Here is a 20,764-nt window from a genome sequence, read left to right on the forward strand (position 1 = left end):
CGTGCTGAGGTTGACGATTGTGATTGGTTTAAAGAAATGCCACAAGCACGTTTTTCTCCCATCCCAGAATGGTATGTGGACTTGCCCAACGCTTCTCCGCTCCGCAGCTGGTGGATAGTCTGGCAAAGCGAGACTAGCCCTGCCCTAATGTGTGTCCCCAGCCCTCTTGTCCCCTGTCCCTCGTTACTGCCCTCATTACCCCTGTGTATTTCGTCTGTTTGCTTTCTGTGTCTGTTGGATTTGTAGTCATTCGTTCTCAGTCCTTTATGAGAGATCTCTGCCTGTGCTAGCTGTATTTCTGTGTTCATGGATATCTCTGTGCTTCTGGGCTTTTCCTGTGTTTGGATTATTCTTTATTATTTACTTTGGGTTTCATTAAAATATTCATACAAACTGCTGCTCCCTGCTGCTTTCTGCATTTAGGTCTAAGCCTGAACCTAGTTGTGACAATTAAATTGTTTTTGCTAAAGACTATATTGAAAAGATGGTTGTAATATTGCATTTATTTCTATTGTCAATTTTTGTAACCACTAGGAGTAAACAGAGATCTCATTCCAGGAGATCCTGTAGAATATGTCACAATCGGCATTGCCGATAAACCAACCAACGAGCTGTCTGCCGACACAGTGACTATAGTGGTGAACTGCTTCCATAGTCGGTGTCACTGAATCAGTTCCACTCTGTCACCTTTCATACATGCAATCAAGTCAGAACAGCAGTCTCTGACACCACCCAGATCGAGGCAAGGATCGAGGCAAGATAGCCGTAAGTGTTCGGTGATGATTTTATACCAACACATTTTTCAAACTATTTCAAATGCTTTGGCTGGCCAGTTACTTACTTAGATGTCAATGCATGCACAGCACACCCTACTTAGTTTGTTTAAAGGTTAGTGCTCAAGTTAGAAATGTGTGCTCCTTCCACAACATTTAACCAGACCATTAGCCAGTGTCAAGCATCTTTCAACATCATTAGAACTAGTACTAACTGATTAGGTCTGAACTGTTACATTAAAAGCTGTGAAAAGAAATGCTGACCAGTGCTCTGTGGTCAGTACTTACTTTATGTAGTAGGGCACGTTGTTTGGGGAGATGCCCTGCTCGAAGGGGCTCTCTACAGATCCTGCCGAGACGGAGAAACAAGGGTCAATTATTAACAACGATCATTCAAAGGGCCTGCAAGCTATTACACTTTTCACATACACACACATGTTACTGCAGGATCAACATCCTTTAGGTCTAATCCCAACCAGGAAATATGTATGCAGCAGTTACCAAAACATCCCGTGTAATGAAAAGTTTTCTTAAAAGCAATATGCACAATAATGAGAAACAGCAGGAAAAAAAGAAATATTGCTAATTATCTTACTTATTATGCCCACAAGTGTTGGCACACCAACCATTAAAGCAGACTGTGCTTTCTGGGAATTGTCAACACAGTTGGAATGCATCTCTGACCAATCGGATCGCTTGGCTGAAACTACCCGTATAAGCGCTATTGTGCCCCAAGGGTAAAGTTTGCTGCAATTAAAAACAATGCTGTGGGACAACTGTTCTCACATCATCATCACTGCTGTTTTTATTATAAACCCATTACTAGCGCTTTCTCTCCATCATCAAGCTAGATGGAAAATTTATATATGAACAAATGTGACACTGTGAATAGTGTGTCTTCCCCAAAAAACCTTTTTCCTAAAGGGATAATTCAAGGTTTTGTCCCTTGGTATCATGAAATTTGTTGCCATGTTTTTCACCATGACTGAATATAGCATTATTATTGTATCTGAAGTGTTAATTTCACTTTTTGTTTCTTGCTTTTCTTTTCTTTTTCTTACAAGCCTCCTGTGGTTCATACATTTTAATCACCACAATGAGCGTATGCGTGATGTTGTGGTCTTTTGTTATCTTTTGTGATCTTTTGTGATCTTTTGTTTTCTTTTGGTATCTGTGGTCTTTTATACACTCTGCAGATGAGCTATATTTAAACTAAAGATAATTGATGAGAAAAAGCAGCTAGCAGTTTGATGAGTGGCTCCAGGTGGACATCCATAAATTAAAAAAACATGTTAATTTTGCAATGCAATGTTACACTATTAAATATCATTAATCCACAATGTTACTAAGAATTATGTTGTGTCACTTGCCTCTTGAATGCTAAGTCTAGCTGTACCCCTTGCACAGCACAACAACACAAAGTACAAGAGAAACAGTGATAGCTGATGCTTGTGGCTGCTTTTGTTCTTTTTTGTGTGCCATTCTTGTCTATTAAAGATGCTGTTCTTGGAGAAATAATATCTCTGCTCCTTTGAAAATAGATGTTAAGTAATGGAGATACTCCAGCAATTCCAGCAAATAACATTCTTCTTAACAGTTACACTTGCACACATTAATTGCTCATGTATTGTCCAAGTTTGTCAGGGCTGTAGTCAAGTCCACCTTTGCCGAGTCCAAGACAAGTCCAAGACCAGGATTAGTCGAGTCCAAATCAAGATGGAGTCCAAAGAAGTTCCGGTCAGAGTCAAGACCGAATCCAGGACAGAAAAAAGGTCTTATGCATGACAGTCTCAAGACAATCATTTTGGGTTTCACTTTCCCTCCAGTAATATTATCACCATAATAAGGACACTTGGACCCGGTCAAAACCAAAAGCCATATTTGGCAAGGCCAGTGGCCGAGACCGAAACAAGTCAGAGTCCATAGAAAAACAGTCTTAAATCCGGACTTGAATCCAAGACGGAAAATGAGTACTACAGCCCTGCTGTTTGTATTTGTCTAGCCAATGCTGATGTCTTGTATTAATGTCTGTGTCCTTATGTGCCGAAACTGTATTGTTGTTTTAGTTTTGTTCGAATTTGTCTAGTCCATATCAATGTCCTGTACAAATGTTTGTCCCGACGTTCTGCAACCATGTTCAATGTTTTATGTTTCTGCAGGACAAGAACCTGCTGAAAAACAGTTTTTAGAGCAGAGTTAGACCCAGTTTCACAGTTTATACTGTAATGTAATGTTAATGTTTTTAACTTTCCTGTATAAGAAATATTAATGAATGAATGAACCACCGATAGTCTTCACCATGCCCTGCTTAGCAAATGGTCAAAATGAGCTACTGTTGCTACACCTTCAAGCTTTTCATTAGACCACAGAACAGTTTACAATAACACCGCAGACACATGTCACTCGAAATTCATAGTAATTCAAAAAAACACAAAAACAATATGTCCTCAGTTTTACACAGAGCTAAACAAAAACAGACTTCTAATTTCTTGCCACAGTTGGATGACATGACAACTGTGGCTAGCAGGTTTTATTAGCTCTAGCTATCTAGCTAATTTACATTAGCTCCAGGAGTTGGATCTCTGTCTCTGGCTGTCCCTTTTAAAATAACAATCCACTGAAATTGTCTTAAACATGCACTTGAAGATTTAATGACAGCTAAATGAGCATGCTAATATGAGATACTGATAATTAAGGTAAGTAGGTCACAATGATGAGTCCCATAGAAGCAGTAAAATATAGAAGATGAACATTGCTTCATTTTCACTAGCTGATGTGTTTGCCAGTAATGTTGTCTAGGGTTCCTGAAGTGTACTTATAACTAACTCATAACTAATAACTCATAACACAAAATATGTGCCTTTCTACATTTTCTAAATTAACATGTAATGTTCTTTGCTAATGATAATAATAATTGGCCTAAAATACACAGTGTAAATAACAAGCCAGTTAGTTGGGCCCGCTAATGCTTGCAGCTTTATTAGAAATAACAACCACAGTATTTAATGCATCCCTTCCTCTGTTTGGTGCTGGTGAAAAACACAACCCAACCTCTTTCATTTAATGCAACAATCAATAAGGGACTGAAATCCACATGTGACTGTGATGCAGTTGAGAGCCTTGGTTATTTTGGGTTGAGCGCTGGGTCACATTGAAAACTACCTAAATAACTAACTAACTAAAACTAAAATAAACAAGCTGCATAAACAGATCGAAACACCATCATGGGCTCAGGTAGCAGCAGATGAGATGGAGTCTTATAGGATTCATATACTCTTTCCCCCTTCACTTATTCAACTATTCTGTTGACAGTCAAGCCATGTAACTGTGTCACATCTTTTGCCAACACGTCACTTATTGAGTGCCACTAAGTGATGCTGCCAGGAGGTAGATAAGTAATAATGACACATTTTGTCGTATCTCGTTCATACACATACACAACTTGAGAATCTCGTTAACTGTCAACAGCCTGATGTATGCAGGTAGGTGTGTGTGAGTATGCTTTACTCACCATGCAGAAGGCCAAAGTCCCTGTGAGCGTCCGTCAGCTGCTTTAGATGTTCACTGATGGAGATCTGACAAAGAGAAGAAATCAGTTTAAATGAAATCATTATATACTTAAGGAAAGAGTAATGGGCAGATGGAGCGAGAGGAAGGTGAGAGGGGGACAAAGACATGCATGGAAGAGATGATTGAATTTGTAGTGAAGGAATTGGAGAGGATACAGCTCCTATGCATCTCCATCAGCTCTAAATGAGCTGTCTATCTAGATGGGGTTGAGATAATTGTGCTAATCAACGCGGCTCTGCAGGTACACAGTGAGGTGGGGCTAAGCCAAGGCATTAAAATTCTATCTTTAACCTAAGACAAATAAGAGGTCAAGTAGAAAACAAGATTGTTTTTTTGTAGTATAAAAATACTGGGAAAGTCATATTTGCACATCCATATTCATACTATGAATTAATAAGTGTGAAAGAGAATAAGTAATGTCATAATGAAAATAAATGCTGATTTCTTTTAAGCAATGTCAACAAACCTCACACAACAGCAAAATGTGTTTAACAGATATTAAAAAACAACAAAGAATAATTCATAGAACTTAGGGGTTAAAGGGGTGCACCAATGGAAACCGCTCTGGATGGAAGTGCTATATAAATGCAGTCCGATCTATAGAATATAGATTGGGGTCTGCTTCCATCAGCTGTGGTAAATGAGACCAATTCTCCTAACAAATACAAGAAATCACATCCACAAGAATGATGGGCACATGTCACTCATGTTGGTGTGAGATAATGATTTAAGTATTAAGTTCTTCATTATCATATCCACAACAATTACAGAGAAGCAGTCGTTGGCAATGAAAATCTGGGATCACCCCAACAATAGTAAAAAAATAAAAAAATAATAGATTCTCATTTTGTTCTTTGATTTATGTATATAAAAGTCTGTTTGTTGATTATATATATATATATATATACACACATATATATATATATATATATATATATATATATATATATATATATATATATTTATATATATATATCAACATACAAAATGAGAATCTAAGACATAAAACAGTGCAAATTAAAATATAAAGATAAGAATTAACATTGTTCCAGCTTTAAGTCATGCATGACATACTTTTAATCCTTGTGCATTATTGATAGTTCATGAAGTACTACATGAGTGAATTCATGCTTTTTTGTATATGTTTATTAGGGCTGTCAGTAAACTAAAATATGCAATCGCAACTAACCAAATGATTGTCCATAGTTAATTTGGGATTAATCAAAAAATTAATCGTACATTTTTTATCTGTTCTAAATGTACTTTGGAAAGAATATTTTGCAGGTTTTTAATGCTCTTATAAACATGGGAGTGGACAAATATGCTAGCTTTATGCTAAGGATTGTACAGTATTAATATTAAAACATCCAAAATATGTAGAATGATATTTTATATAGAGTATGTATATATATATATATATATATATATATATATATATATATATATATATATATATATATATATATATTTAGCTTTAGTCATATTTAATCATTCACAGATCTTTTTATGTTAGTCAAGTTTTAGTCGACTAAAAGTCTTGTCATTTTAGTCTAGTTTTGGTCAGAAGAAAACTAAATATCTTAGTCAACATTTTAGTCTTTTTTTTAAAAATAAATCATTTCTGAGATTATTTCTGATCAATCACATAGTTATGACACATTCTGGACATTAGTGCTATCTCGTCATTGTTTTGTCTTAGTCATGGAAAAAAGGTTGTTGACGAACATATTTAGTCTTGTCTCGTCCGACGAAATTAACACTAACATAAATATATAGTATATATATATATATATATATATATATATATATATATATATATATATATATATATATTAAAGCTAGCAAGATTTGAAAGCAGCATCAGCTCGGGCCTCTCTAACCCCTCCCCTTGCCCTTTGGGGCTGCCACCCACACACAGACTTGTGCAATTTTTCTTACTACAGACGGCGATGCTGCAGAGACGCGTGTTGAGCTCAGGCTCCTACACAGGATTGGTTCTTTCCAAGCGCTCTGCGAGGCAGCGAGCGTCTTTACAGGATTACACCAGCTACAGATGACTGATCTTTTTCACTCATTTTTTAGAGCCCAGATGTTATTTACAGCTATCGGGCTGTACCAAAGACCATTTCAAACAATGTTGAATTTTTTTTCACATTGGTATTATTTACCAACTCTGCCTTTAATACTTAAATTGACATAAAAATACACACACAAACTTAGAGGATGTAATATGTAGGACAGAATGACCCGAATGACTTCTGAACCAAACCTATTTTGTCAAATATATCTCTTTCACCATTTATTGCACGATTTCAGCAAACTATGCAGTTTTTTTTATTCCATTAAGCCTTTCTAATCTGATGTATAATTCACATAAAAAGACAGCTGTCAGCCCAGTACTAACACTTGACAGCTAGAAGCATCCTGACCATCCTTGGAGGAGCCAATGACACAATGTTCAATGATCCAATGGTCCCAGACAACACATGTAGCTCTGGCTTGTATGCAGAGCTTTGGTATTAAAAAGGGAATCATTGGAAGCTTAAAGGCATCTCAACTTTCTTTGATAGAAGTCTTGAGGCTGAGGGGCTGAGCTGGGTTTTTACCCAGTCTGAGTTGACAGATTGGCTGACTAACTATCAAGCCTTTTATCCCCAACCCAAATAAAGAAGGCCACTGATGAGACATGGTCCAGGGGGGTGTACGTGTGTGTGGGATTTATGGTATGAGATAAACAACAGATGAAGATAAGGACATGGCAGTGATGACTAGTCCTTTTTTGGATGGGTGGGTGGGTGGGTGGGGGGGGGGGGGGGGGGGGGGGGGGTGCTTTGATGTGACATAAAACCAAACAATAAAATTACCTTTAAGTCCACCTCACCCAATCCATTTCTGCCTAAGTTGCCTTTTCCTGTATCCACAGTAACCTAATTAGAATTGTACAAATGAAAAGAACAGGATGGTTGAGGACGCATCTCAAAATTGTCCCCAAGCCAACCAATCAGCGCGGTACGCGCACACAAACACACACAAACAAACACACACACACACACACACACACACACAAACACCACCACACACCACACACACACACACACACACACACACACACACACACACACACACACACACACACATATTTCTATCCATCACCCTGCCATTACAAGGGGATGCCAAAATTCCCGCTCACAATGAACCACTCGCGACTTGCGACCTTTTCAGTTAAAAATTGAAATCCCTGCTGCCAAGATGCAACTCAATCTGTGATCATGGAAAGTGAAACTTAAAATCTTTCACTGGGGCGAATGGATTTATTCACCCACTTTTAAAAGATTTATTGACCCTTTTTCCCATTTTTATTTACAGCATTATATGTTGATGTTTATATCAAAATATGCTGTTAATTAACTCTTTGCAAGAAAACGGGTAGTTATATGTAAAATCCGACTCTGAGCACCCCCTAGTCTCGTTTTGCCAGACCATCCTCCACGCAATCCTTTTTCTTTGGCAAGTACATTTTACACATACAAGGAATGTATCCTCTGCATTTAACCCATCTTGACTAATTAGGAGCAGTGGGCAGCCATAGTCCAGGGACCATCTCCAGTTGTAATGCCAGTACCTACGTCCTACGTTCCTAGCATGCCTTTATGGTGGGAGTAGTCTTGCATTGTCAGACTTACAGCGGCTTGACAAAATTTAGACACCCGTGATAAGGTTTACTAAAAAGAGGAAGAAAAAAATATCCTTTGGAAATTGATCTTGATTGATGCCTATTCAAAAAATTGAGGAAAAACCACCCTTTTAAGGACACCAATTTTCTTTGTGAATGAATAATGTATTGTAAATAAATAAATGTTCTTCCTTAAAATACAGGGGGCATAAGTATACACCCCCCTATGTTAAATTCCCATTCCAAGAAGTTTAGTGTTATTTCCTGAAGAGAACGGAGTTAGATTACGGCAACACACAGTAGTGGATTGGCAATCGGGAGAGTCGGGACTTTTCCCGTTGGGCCGGTAGTGTTTTGAGGCCGTGAGGGCCGTTCTGATAATAGTTATACATTGCAAGTTCTCAGCAACACCATCTGGCGGCGTGGTGTGCAGCTGCTGCCCGGTGGTCACACTGTGCAGCCTCTACTCATCCCAAACGGCGGGCGGCAGCAGCCTCTTATTTTAATACAAACACAGGCTAAACAGAAAGCACGAAGTGCAGGTCACAACCATGTCTAGGATTATCAGAAATATAGGGGGATCAGTGAGCGGCCCCTCCCAAAATGGCCTATGACGTCTCATGTTTGGAAGTCTATCAGTAATGTTAACAGACAGTGTGTGGGTCTAATGATGGAAAGCCAAAAAAGAAAAGGGAAAGGTGGCACTGAGAAGGTCAAAAGGAATAAAATGATGGAGGAGGAGGCAGCGAAATGCTCCAAAATAACGGACATGTTCCGTACATCAACGAGCAAAGAGACTACAGGTGAAATAGTATATTTATTTATTTATTACATATTTATTTAGAGTATATTTTTTAAAGTGGCTGCTGCCTAGCAGGTAAAATATGTTATTAAAACACAATTTACTAGTTACTAGGTAGCTAGAAATGCCACATGTCTACCACTTCAAAAGTTTGTTTAGATCCTGTGAAACTTTTCGTTACTCAAAATTACAAAATAAAAATAAGTATTAACAAATATCGTCAATCAGAAAGCGTCAATCAGAAAGTTGAAAGTTTTCAACTTTATGGTAATGAGCTATGACGCGGTTCAGTGCTAAGTAGTGGCTAACGCCAGCAACCAATCAGAATATGCTGGCTGATTCCGGAGAAACAGACAATGTCAGCTTTTGTTCCTACCAAAACATTAATTCTGAGGACAAGCTCATAGTCGCCGTTGCCTATTGTTTAAAATATAACGTTGTTTGCGTATAGGAACCAGTTACCATCACCTGCCGGCCACATTGTCTCTAAACGCTCCCTCACAGTGAAGTGCACGGATCACTAAGTTAGTCCGGCGGCTGTTCGCTCTGCCTGAGCGCTGCTGAGGCTGAGCAGCTAACGAGTGAGCTAACTGCTAACAAACACTGCTGCGACCAATTGACAAAATAAATTCTGTTATCATATATGTAATTTCTAAGAGTTTTCTAGTGTCAGTGTATTGGCCATGCCGTAGCTGCGTGTGCTTCTCCTATGATGGAACAGAGAACGGTTTATGACAAGCGTCCTTCTCAGGGCAGCCAGAGCTTCTTTGCGGCTCAGGTCGGCAGCAGTGTGTACGTACGGTTAGGTAGGGAAGTGCATTGCACTTTTAAATTAAGTCTCTCCTGATTGAAATAAGATACGATATCTTCCCCCATTATGGACTCAAAAGGTAAGCACTGTCAAATTAATTGATCAACAATGTAATTCACCAATCAAGGTTAATCAGAGTTGAACTTGACACAAAAAATTGTGTTTATACTTTGTCCCTGCTAGCAAATCCATCCAATCATTGGTTATGACAAATAATCTGGGAACTGAAAGTATGTACAGTATAATGCAGAAAAGAGTAGCCTACTATATGCATTTGAATAAAACATTTTTTAGTATAATTCACCCCTCTCCCGCTATCTGTCTACATCAACTACATATTCTCTACAAGACAAAGGTGTGTGGGTGTTTGTGTGTGTGTGTGTGGGTGTGCGAGCATCTGGTAAGAGAGACTGGCCGTCTGGTCTCTCGTCACCGTGGTGTCAGCACTGCACCCATCTCGACCCAGGACGCCACTGCATTAGTTGGTCTCTCCGGCAGCTAATTGGCTCTACCTGTCACCCCCTGTAATAATCACTGTCTGACTTCCAGCATGTTTGCCACTGGGTTTATTGAGACTGATGGTGGCACACTTTATGCTGCCTTTGATCACCAACTCATGGTGTGTGTGTATGTGTTGTGTGTGTGTGTGTGTGTGTGTGTGTGTGTCTTTTTTATTTATTACAGCTTTCCCACAAAGTAACACATACACACATATGCTGACAGACAATGTGTAAACTAACCTGGTTGGGGTATCATTGGATAATACGTAATTCATTTGTATTTAAAAACCAAAAACAATAAAACAAACTAGAGTCCAGGCATTGTGCAAGTCAACCCCAACGACCCACGGACCCCGCGCATGCGGAACCCAAACATGACAACGCGTGAGCTGCAAGGGCTGTAGAAAATTAGGAAGAAATTAAGAAATTACAAATTTTACACTTCATTGAATTAAAGACCAAAATGTCTATGTTGATTTTAGCGCCCCCTAATGGCAAATCTTTGCCACATAGGGTGCAGAGCCTCGGAGTGGCATGTCAAACAATAATCTCTCAAATCATGCGTTGATAGGATTTACTTTGGCCGATATATGCTAAAGTTTGTGTTTGTTCGCTAGCTAGAAAATTCTATTTCTTTGTCTTCGTAATTTGCGCATATTTTAACGTATCAAATTCTTTTGAGAACTTTTGGTAGGTTCTTTCGGAAATGTGATGTGCAAAGTTTCATGTAGATTGGATGCACAGCCTGGAGGAGTTTGAAAAAGTAGATCTTGCACATTTAACGATTAGCGAAAGTAATTTGTGGAAATGTGTGTGGCCTATGCCATGTGATTCAAGGAACAAGTGGAAGTAAGGTTTTTAAATGTGTGATTTGTAATGTTGGGGTTATGTCAGCTCCATCTGGAGATGCTTTGTGCCAAGTTTTGTGCAGATTGGACAAATAGCCTAAAAGAAGTTTGAAAAATAAGGTTAACGATAAAACGTGATTTTACTGTGATAAAAGTCTAGACGGAAATGGCCAAGGTCTATATCACAAGATAAAGCTCCATTCAGGGAACGCGTGAATATACGGTTTTTAAATGTAAAAAAGGTCCTTGCATGGTTCTGCAAGCTAGCAACAACAATGGAAAAATGAAATGCAATTACAACAGGGTTTCCAGCACCCCTCGTACTGGGAGCCACGTTGCTTTGCATAGCTGGGAGGCTTGGACCCCTAATAACAGATATAGTTTTTTTCATTTCACCACAGATTTATGACTGAATCTTGCAGCACTATCGTGATGACAAAATCTGGCTGCAGACAAACATAAAACAATGCAGCGGCTGTTAAAGACAGCTCAGAGATCGGACAATGCATCAGAGGGTTTGTCTTTTCACTGTCATTATATAAAGTGGAGATAATGCTGCGACAGCTGACACCACATCTACCTGAGAGACTTGACCGATCCACAAAGTTGTGGAGACTTGCAGATGTCTGTATGTACAATTTACTGTATGGACAGACTACAGATATCTAGTGTTTACACACCTGAAAAAGGGTGTGTGTGTGTGAATGTGTGTGTGTACCTGGAGCAGCCTCCAGCGCGTGTTGAGCTCTTCAATGCGTTCCAGGTTGCAAGGCGACAGCTGGATGTCGGGTGGACCAAAAGTGGACGCCAACTGGTTCATGTGTACTACGTCATCCTTAATCGGAGCAATCTCTTCCTGGAACTCCTGCAACACACACCCACGCATGCATAAAAGCTCAACCACACGTATACACAATACATTCTCAGGTCATTTGTATTATGCTGCATTGTTTACAGTGGTAAGATGACAGATGGCAAAAACAGACAGGTTCAGTAGTTTCTCATCTCAACTGCTGCAACAGATGCATTCATCATGTAAACCCCCGCTTTTTCTGCTTGTCGAATGCTTGTTGATGTATGGAAAAAACTAACAGGCTTTAGTAGAATAAATGCAACATTGCTACCATTGTAACATTACAATACCACCTGTATTTAAACACTGGATCAACGATATGCACGATTTAATTCTTGAACAAATTTGTTATTATTTACAAGGTAATAATATATTTAGTAATATCTGGCAATCTGTTCTTACAATGGTTGAACAGTTGGACTCTAATGACATAGTATGATGTCATTAGAGTCCGCCCCCCTTCTTATTTTAGTTTTATTTTATTCTTTTAGTCTGCTTTTCTCTATAGCAGTGGTGCGATTTCGGTGGGTGGGATGTGGGTTGTTATGTGTCTGTTGTTTGTTGTATGTGAAAATACAATAAAAAGAAAAAAATAGAAAGTGTAGAGGTACCTCAAAATTGTAAATTGCTGTACTTGAGAAACTGTTCATAGTCACATTCCACCACTGGTCAGAAAGTTTGTGCATTTCAATCCAAATTCAATCATTTCAAGCCAAATAGCTACAGTAGCTGTTGGCAAATGACGTGTATACTTTTAGCACAGCTAACTATGTCATGGCATGTATTGCTTAGGACCCAAGGAAGTGCAGTTTGGAGTGTGAAGTTGTTTTTTATAAGCAGTTCTCGAGAAAGCTGCAAGCAATCAACCTATTCCGAACAGGCACATTTTCAAGGGGCACTGCACTAGTTCCTTTAATTGTAAAAAACATGCAATACCACTAAGATAAAGAAAATGTCAGCAGTCTTCATCAAACATGATCTAATTGGCTTAGAGTAAATATACCAAGGGGTAAAAACTGCTCTGACATTAATATAGCATTTTGATGGTGTGAGCGTCACTCAATCAGACCTTGACTCTGTCGATATGCTCTGGCAGGGAGTTGATCAGCAGGTCACCAACGGGTTCCCACGCCTCCTTTACCATCTCGGCCTGCCTCAGCTGTCCGTCCACAAGGTCCTCCGCCTCCTGGAGCTCCATAAGCCGATCCAGAGCCAGTTCCAAACTCCTCTGCCAGTCGTCCGAGTCGGCATTAAGCCTATCCCACTTGGTCACCACGTCATCTGCTTCTTTGCGTAAGACTCGCCCAACGTTCTGGGCACGCTCCTCTGGGCTGATATCTGAGGGGTGTGCAAAGGAGATGTCTTGAAAAATCTTTGTCTTAAGCCCTGAAAGAAACATCTGGTGACAATAAAAGCAGCTACCTGTATCTGCACAGGTAGTGTTCATTTTGTAACCTCTTTTTAATTTAGTCTTGTGCCAAATGTCCTAATGCCAAATGCTGTCAGTTTAAGTCATTCACATATGTTTTTTTTGTTAGTCAAGTTTTATTCAAGGTTTGTCATTTTAGTCAAGTTTTAGTCAAAAGAGAACTCGGGTATCTAAGTCAAGTTTTAGTCCAAACAGTTTGGTCTTTTTTTTTAAATATTTAAATATTTATATTTACATAAATATTTTTCATTGTTTCTGATTTCTACTATTTCAGTCAAATAGTATTTCACACATCTCAAATATTGGTTAATGTCATAATTACCTGACAATATACACTTGTACAGTTACAGCCTCTTCCTTCATACAAAAACAATCGTACACAGACACATGTTAGATAAGCTCCAGAGCTCCTGGGCTCTACAGCACGTTGTTTAGTTGCCAGCAGTTGCATAGCTTAAATTTCTCCGGCCGCTCTGCAAGCTGGTGAGCGGCTTCTCCAGCAGGCAGAAAGCCTGTCTCCTTCCCTTGCCCGGAGCTACATGCTGTATTGGCTTCTGCAGCAGGCTGAACCAAGCTTCCTCACTCCCTTCCTCCCTCCCTCCCCTTGCCCCCGCGCTGTAGTGGCTTCTGCAGCAGGTTGAACCGGGCTTCCTCCCTCCCTCCCCCGCCAGGGCCACATCGCTACCTGCCCCAAACGGGCACTGCACTAGTTCTATCTCATGATGAAAAAGTCGAGACGATTGTAGACGAAAATGAAGAAAGCTTTTATCTTCTACATTTTAGTCTCGTCTTTTTTTGTCAACAATAATGCATGTTAATTTAGTCTTAGTCAGCATTTTTGGACATTGGTGCAATCTTGACATTGTCTTGTCTTAATCATGAAAAAAAGGCGTTGACGAACATATTTAGTCTCGTCTCGTCTGACAAAATTAACACAACGCACAGGCTGTCACACAATTCACAAATCTAAAATCCCTTAGTTCTCCACCCCTATTATACATCTAATTTTTACAGAATGCCTGTGGAAAATGTCTTCATCAGGGGTTGATGCATAGACTGTATAAGTACAGCCAAAACATGGTGGCTGGCTGCAGTGTACGTCATAAATCCCATCCCCTCCATGTTGAAGTGAATGGGACATTGACCAAACTAAATCCTACATATTTTTCCCCAAAGATGATTTCTGTCTTTTCATGTAGTTCGCATCACTTATCGCTCTTATATTCTTTCAAGTTATATGAACTGAACTGCTTGATAAGATGAACCAGTCTCTTTTTTCTCTTTACCACATGACTGATTAATATTCTCATAAATCATGTCTAGTCCGATTACATCATTTGAGTGAATATTACTTAGCCATGTGGACCGCTGGTAGAGAGTAAAAGGCTGGTTGGCCTCAGCAAGCAGCTGTATTTGCTTACTAAGATAAACAGTTAGACTACAGACAGACAACTTTAGCTTTAACATGTTTAGCAATTTGCTATTATGCTCGTAAAACAGCAGGCGCGGAGACCAAGCAGATTGAAATATGTCTTTTGAATGAGTTAATGACTTGGTTATACATTTATATGAAATTAATAGCTTTTATTCCACTTACAATCTGTGCGGAAAATTGAAAATTAATGTTCAAATTGGAGAAAATGTTTTTTTCTTTGGAGAGCTGTGCAAAGTTTCAACTCTGTTCAAGACGTGGATATGAGTTTAAAACCCTGTTACCTCTTTTAAAGCAACCAAAAGCACAAGCGGTAGCTGTATGAAAATAAAGACCACTTATATGTCAAACCACTCAGGCTGAATTTAAACCAAGCAAAATGTCAAACACTCGCAAGCGCTGTGTCAATTCAGCTTTTTACACATCCCCAACTGCTTCTGTTTTGAAGGTCAAATCGCAGGGACAGAATGTCTTTCTAAGAGGAAGTAAGTGCTCGTTTCCCTCAGTGCGGCAGTGGTTAGCAGCTGGAGTTCACCCTTTCTTTCTGTGTTCTCCGAATGTGTTTAAGTTGACAGTTGAATGGGTTTAATGGACCACAGTTAAAGTTCAGCTGTTTTCTAGAGAGTTGGTAACCGCGCTGCTTCCATGGTGTAGAAAGTGCTGCAGGAAAGCATGCATTAACCCCAATGTGTGGTTGTTACTAGGCTGTAACCATGGGCCAACGTTCACTGTGTAAGCATTAGGTCCGCGCAGGAGACAGGTCTGTTAAATTGAAATATTTGCCTTTTATGTAGTGCTAAAGCTGCTCTAGTAGAAAAGGTCCCTAATTAAAAGGGTAACTTCAGTACTTTTAAACCCTATGTTTCCATGCATTTGTGTCTAAGTGAACAATGTGACCAAAATCTTTAAAATTGGTCCAATATTGAGCAAGAACACTTTCACCGGGAGCCAACAATCATGGTCTGCAGTGAGCATTTTAGCAGGGATGACTACTGCCAGCCAAAGAGAAGCAGACAGCAGATATAAGCAAATGCTATTAGCTAAAGTGACTTTGTTGATCTGGTATCAATACGTTACACACAAAAGCATGGATAACGGCAACTTATCTTTTTTTCCATAAAGTATTCAGACATCTCTACTAACAATCTGAGCCTGTTAAAGTGTTCTTGCTCAATACTAGACTAATTTCAAAGATGTTAGTTCACATTAGTCACTTACACGCAAACACATGGGAAAATAGGGTCCAGTTTGAAAATGCTGCAAAAGAGCTTATGTTGCTTACAACGCTAATTCGCCATTCTTAGTCCATTCATCCAACATGAAACATCAACCCCTGTAAGAAAAATAGAGGAGGGCCATAATACAGAATTGTCAGAAATTATTACATTTTAGGAAACGTGTGTGTTACCTCTCTGCTCGGGTGATGGTGTGTCTCGGGGCAGCACAGACAGAAAGACTCCCACATCGTCCAGAGCCTTTGTCACAACTGGCTCTTTAGCTCTCAAGTCCCTCTTGAAGCACTTTGAGAACACACACAAACACATGTACACACAACTTACTTTATTTGCATTTTATCTGTGTCACTGACTAGAAAAAAAAAAAAAGGTTTGTAACATGTTAAATACTGATATTTTAATGAATGTTTGGCCTTTATTGAAATCAGGTCCATGTAGATATTATGGAGGTAATTTAGGCATTTGTTTGGTCCCTGGGGCATTTCAATTTGGGTCCCTGAGCCCCTGCTGCAGAGACACATAGGACATACTGTGTATACTGTGCATGGTTAGAAAAATGCTCAAACACCGCTGCCATCGTAATTTTCAAGTGTCTGTGTATCTGAGTGTATCTTTAAACTAAAACATGTCTAATGTTTTTATGAAATGCTTTGACTAAAAGCCTTTTTCTAATGCAAATCTGTAATTACTCACCATTTTGCGGACTTGTAATTCTATACATGAAATAAACAAAGCATTCAATCCAATCATCTTACTTTTTTGTATAAGATGGGGTTTTCATTTAACCATTTATAACTATACTTTGCATTTAATCTGAACCTTTGATTTGCAAAATGTTAGCCAGAAAGACACAAATCGTCACCTTCCTAAAATAATCGCCTAAGTCATTTTTTGACAAAAAGTATTTTCTTGCCTATATCATCTCCTCATGGTGCTGGCCACCTCTGGTAACATTTCCTACATTCTCAGTTGAACAAGTCATGTGATTCTACGCCTTTATAACTGCCTAAGTCAAAATATGTTCAGTATTTGGTTCAGTTTTTTGTGTTTTCTGAAAAACGTGAAAAAATGACTTAGGCGATTATTTTAGGAAGGTGACGAAATGTAACTTCCTTGACTGTAAATGGCCACTTTTGCGATGAAACCACAACACATTATTAATTATTAACATAATTATTATTATGAACGTATCAAACAGGCTAAAGTCATTGGTTGTAAGTTCATGTGATCTTACGTTGTGCTTTGCTCCTCTTGGTAATAGTTTGGTAAATTGTAAAAAGACAGCCATCAAGTGTCTGTGTTTAGTAGACCCGTGGTCTGAAGACAACATGCTTTAAATACATTGCTGACCAGTAACTAGAAGCCAGATTTGACTTTTTAAAAAAAAGACTTATTTTGTTAGAGATAATGTTCAGTTACTAATAATTAAAAACATCTACTTGTATCCACTTGTAGAACAAAAAGCAAGTTCACATGCATTGTGCCTATAAAACAAGTCCAGAATCAGCATCAGAATGTCATTTTACAAAAATGCTGTGTAAAAAAAATGACAAGCAGCGTGTGTGTTTCCTCCTACTCGGTGTGTGTCCAGTTGTGTCTGCACGGCGGGGACGTCCCCCCCTACAGGGGGCTCCTTTTCGAGCTGTTGACTTTTGAGTCTCAGCCAGTTCAACAGTTCCTGCAGCGACATATGGAGCCTCTTCCACGAGGCCATCTCTGAGTCCAGGTGGGCCCTTGAAACAAAAACACATATTTTTTTGTTTGTTTCTTGTGCTTTATTTAAACATCATGATTTTGGTGCAACATCGCTGACTCCTTGAGGTTGAGCAGGTTCAAGTGGTTCAAACAGATTGAGCACAAGGCTGCAGCCCGGACCTCAACCTGCGCATGTGTTTGTTCCCTTGTCTTGTGTCTGTCTGTGTGCGTGTCTGTTTATGTATGTGTTTGTGTGTGTCTGTTTCTGTATTTGTTGTTTTGCCTCCCTCCCTCCCAGCTTTCCTCTCTGTGTTTTTTGGCTCTGCTGCACGTTCCAATGTCTCAGTGCAATGTCTGTTATTGTTTGTATCTGTTGCTAATTTCTGAATATAAAACCTCACCTCATGCTAAGGGTCTTGTTGCACAGGTCGTTCCAGCGGTGGCTCATGTTATCCAAGCGTCTCTGGAGCAGGGAACCGTCCTCTGAGTCCCCCAGTGAGGTCACAATTCTCTGCCCATTGTCATCTAGAGAGTGATACAGCTCTGTGTGGCCGTCAATCTCCGCCTGGAGGTCCTGGTAATACGCACACACACACACACACACACACACACACACACACACACACACACACACACCACACACACACACACACACACACACACACACACACACACACACACACAGTAAGAGTCAGTGGGAAAAAAGCATGAGCAGTAAATTCTGTTGGAGCACACACTTAATTTTCTTGGTAATATCCGCCATCTTTCAGGAATTTACTCTTTCGCTGATCAAGTGCTCAGTAATGGGATCAGGATCTGAGAGGGTGACTACTCTCAAGAGCAGCAACCACCAGCATTGAGCCATAATGCAGAGCATGATGTATTGTGGATGGAACCTTTCGTAGCACTAACATGTCAAGATGATTATTATGCCTGTAATCAGTTTCAACTCTCTCCGTTTATCCCAAATTTCTTTTAGACAATCTATTACTCATAATGCTCCTGATAACCTCCAATTTCCACCAGACGCGTGATGGCTGCGGATCTGCTCCGGAACATTGGCGGAGTCATTAGGTTTCCATTAAAGTCAGTGTGTGTATTTCCACGGACTGCAGAACGGCTCCGTCCCAGCTCCGGCGATCCCCAGCCCTCCGGAACAGATACGCAGAGCTTCTATTTTTGCCGCACGCCGGAGAGCTCCGCAGCAATTCAACACACGACAGAAACAAAATAAAACATCCGGTTAATTTTCAAAATAAAAATAGACTGTGCTCACGGCGGAACATATTTCCATGCACTACACTTTGAAAACACAGCAGAGAGTTGTTTCCTCTCCACTCCTCTGGATGAAAACAAACTATTGTTGGTTTTGTGGTTCTATTCTACATGAATTTCCACAGCCGTTCCACAACAAATACACACCTGGACCTGGTGTGTATTTGACGGACGGTGGAGCACTGAGCCGATCCGCAGCCGTTACGTATCCGGTAGAAATTTAAGACCCTAGAAGGGAACAAAGTACTTTACAAGCAAATCTTTGTAAAGTAAACATGTGTGTATAATGCCTTTAAATTGGCAGGCACTACTACCTTTCTTACTGTAGGTAAAGTAACAAGTCGTACTAAATGGAATCAATTTCCACATCTTAGGGAATTATTTTAATATACACATAACTTTAACCGGGTTTTATAATTTTGTAATATAACAGGACAGATGTTCATCATAAATTCCCAACCCCTTAAAAAAGTAGGTGATTTTTAATCAATCATGCGTAAGTTTTTGAATTTTTTTGAATGATATAAAGGCTTTATGACTGAATTAAATGAATCATTTATAATATTGATAACAAAAATATTTTGGGGGGGGTTTTGAAGAATTTTAAGGAATATTTACTAATTTACTGATTAAATCTAAAAAAACATGATTTTATTATATATTTTTTAAATTTTTACTTCTTTTTTGGGGCCCCAAAAAAAACTACGCCAGACTTCAATTTTTACCATTTTTCAACTTTCTTTTCACAAAGTTAAACCCCTTTTTACACCTGGGGTTGCCATATAAAAAAAAAAAACACAATAACAGCAACCAAAAAAAAGGGATCAAAAAAAAATAGTTTCCCCAACCCAAAAAAATCAGATCTTTTAACCGTTGCTTTCCAAGACAGGTTCCGGATAAATTTTGAAAATGCAGTTGAAAGTTTGGAACAGCTTAGACCCCAAAAAGGGTTTTGGCAGATGCGACGGCTACTTTCGGGTTGAAAAAGCAGCATGAGTTAAACCGGTTCAACTTCGGGTTCACTAAAAATTTTATAGATAAGAAATTGAGACAAACGCTAACTGTATTTTCCGGAGGGGGGGGGCCCGGGCGTTGTATGTCGGCCCAAACCAAGACAGAAACTGTAAGTTTGATTTCTCTAAGGGAAAACATGTAATTTATTTTGGGGCAAAAAACCCCCCTGGGAGTTGGGTTTCATTTTTTCAACCTGGGGGAAGGTCCCGGGCGGGGGAGGGACGTTGATTTGGACGCAGTTCCCTTTTAAAAGGTAGCGTAGGTTACATTGTCCTTTAAAGTGCGGCGGGGAAATCCCACAACTTCCCAAACCCCAAAGTTCTTACCTTTTTCTACATTACGACATTATACGCTCTAAAATCATCGTAAATGTTAATAAGAAAATCACAAAGTCATTTAGTTATAAACACTCTATAAAGGGTGCCTTTTTGTCTCGTCGGGGCCACTTGTCACATTTCAGATGTCTAAAAGTTGTCAGCAGTTCCCCAAAGAGAAAATTTCCCCCTTTAAGCCCCACGGTTCTTTTTGGGGCCCCAAATTTGAATTTTAACCTACTCCTTCAATTCTCTTTGAAACCTTTTGTTCGGGTGCATTTCTTTATTTTCCTTTTTTGCTAAATTTAAAAAAGCCATACAATTGTGTTAAAAAGAACCATTTTTTTACGAATTGAATTAAATACAGGCGGGTTTTTTAAGAATTTTTTGATAAAAAAAAAATTTGATTGCAAAAAGTGAACGGACCCTCGCACTGTGACAGGGGGGGTTTGGCGATTCCCGTCAAGGGGCCCCGTTTTTCCATGACTGGGAACGCACCAAGTTTTTTGGGGGATTTCCTGTTGCCAGGTGGGCGTATCT

The 20,764-nt window shown here is 39.4% G+C and overlaps 1 protein-coding gene across 1 annotated transcript in view; it reads right to left on the reverse strand.

Moving 5' to 3' along the window:
• The window catches only part of dmd (dystrophin), a 401,891-nt gene that overhangs the window by 77,013 nt on the left and 304,114 nt on the right, over positions 1–20,764 (reverse strand). Inside the window, exons 61-68 of the mRNA XM_032505885.1 lie at positions 18,023–18,195; positions 17,503–17,659; positions 16,100–16,211; positions 12,900–13,168; positions 11,696–11,842; positions 7,208–7,270; positions 4,285–4,348; positions 1,062–1,125 (exon numbers count right to left, since the gene is read on the reverse strand). Of these exons, the coding sequence (XP_032361776.1) occupies positions 1,062–1,125; positions 4,285–4,348; positions 7,208–7,270; positions 11,696–11,842; positions 12,900–13,168; positions 16,100–16,211; positions 17,503–17,659; positions 18,023–18,195 (1,049 nt within the window). The remainder of the gene's footprint in view (positions 1–1,061; positions 1,126–4,284; positions 4,349–7,207; positions 7,271–11,695; positions 11,843–12,899; positions 13,169–16,099; positions 16,212–17,502; positions 17,660–18,022; positions 18,196–20,764) is intronic.

Source organism: Etheostoma spectabile, chromosome 24 (assembly GCF_008692095.1).
Source record: "Etheostoma spectabile isolate EspeVRDwgs_2016 chromosome 24, UIUC_Espe_1.0, whole genome shotgun sequence".
Lineage (NCBI taxonomy): Eukaryota > Metazoa > Chordata > Actinopteri > Perciformes > Percidae > Etheostoma > Etheostoma spectabile.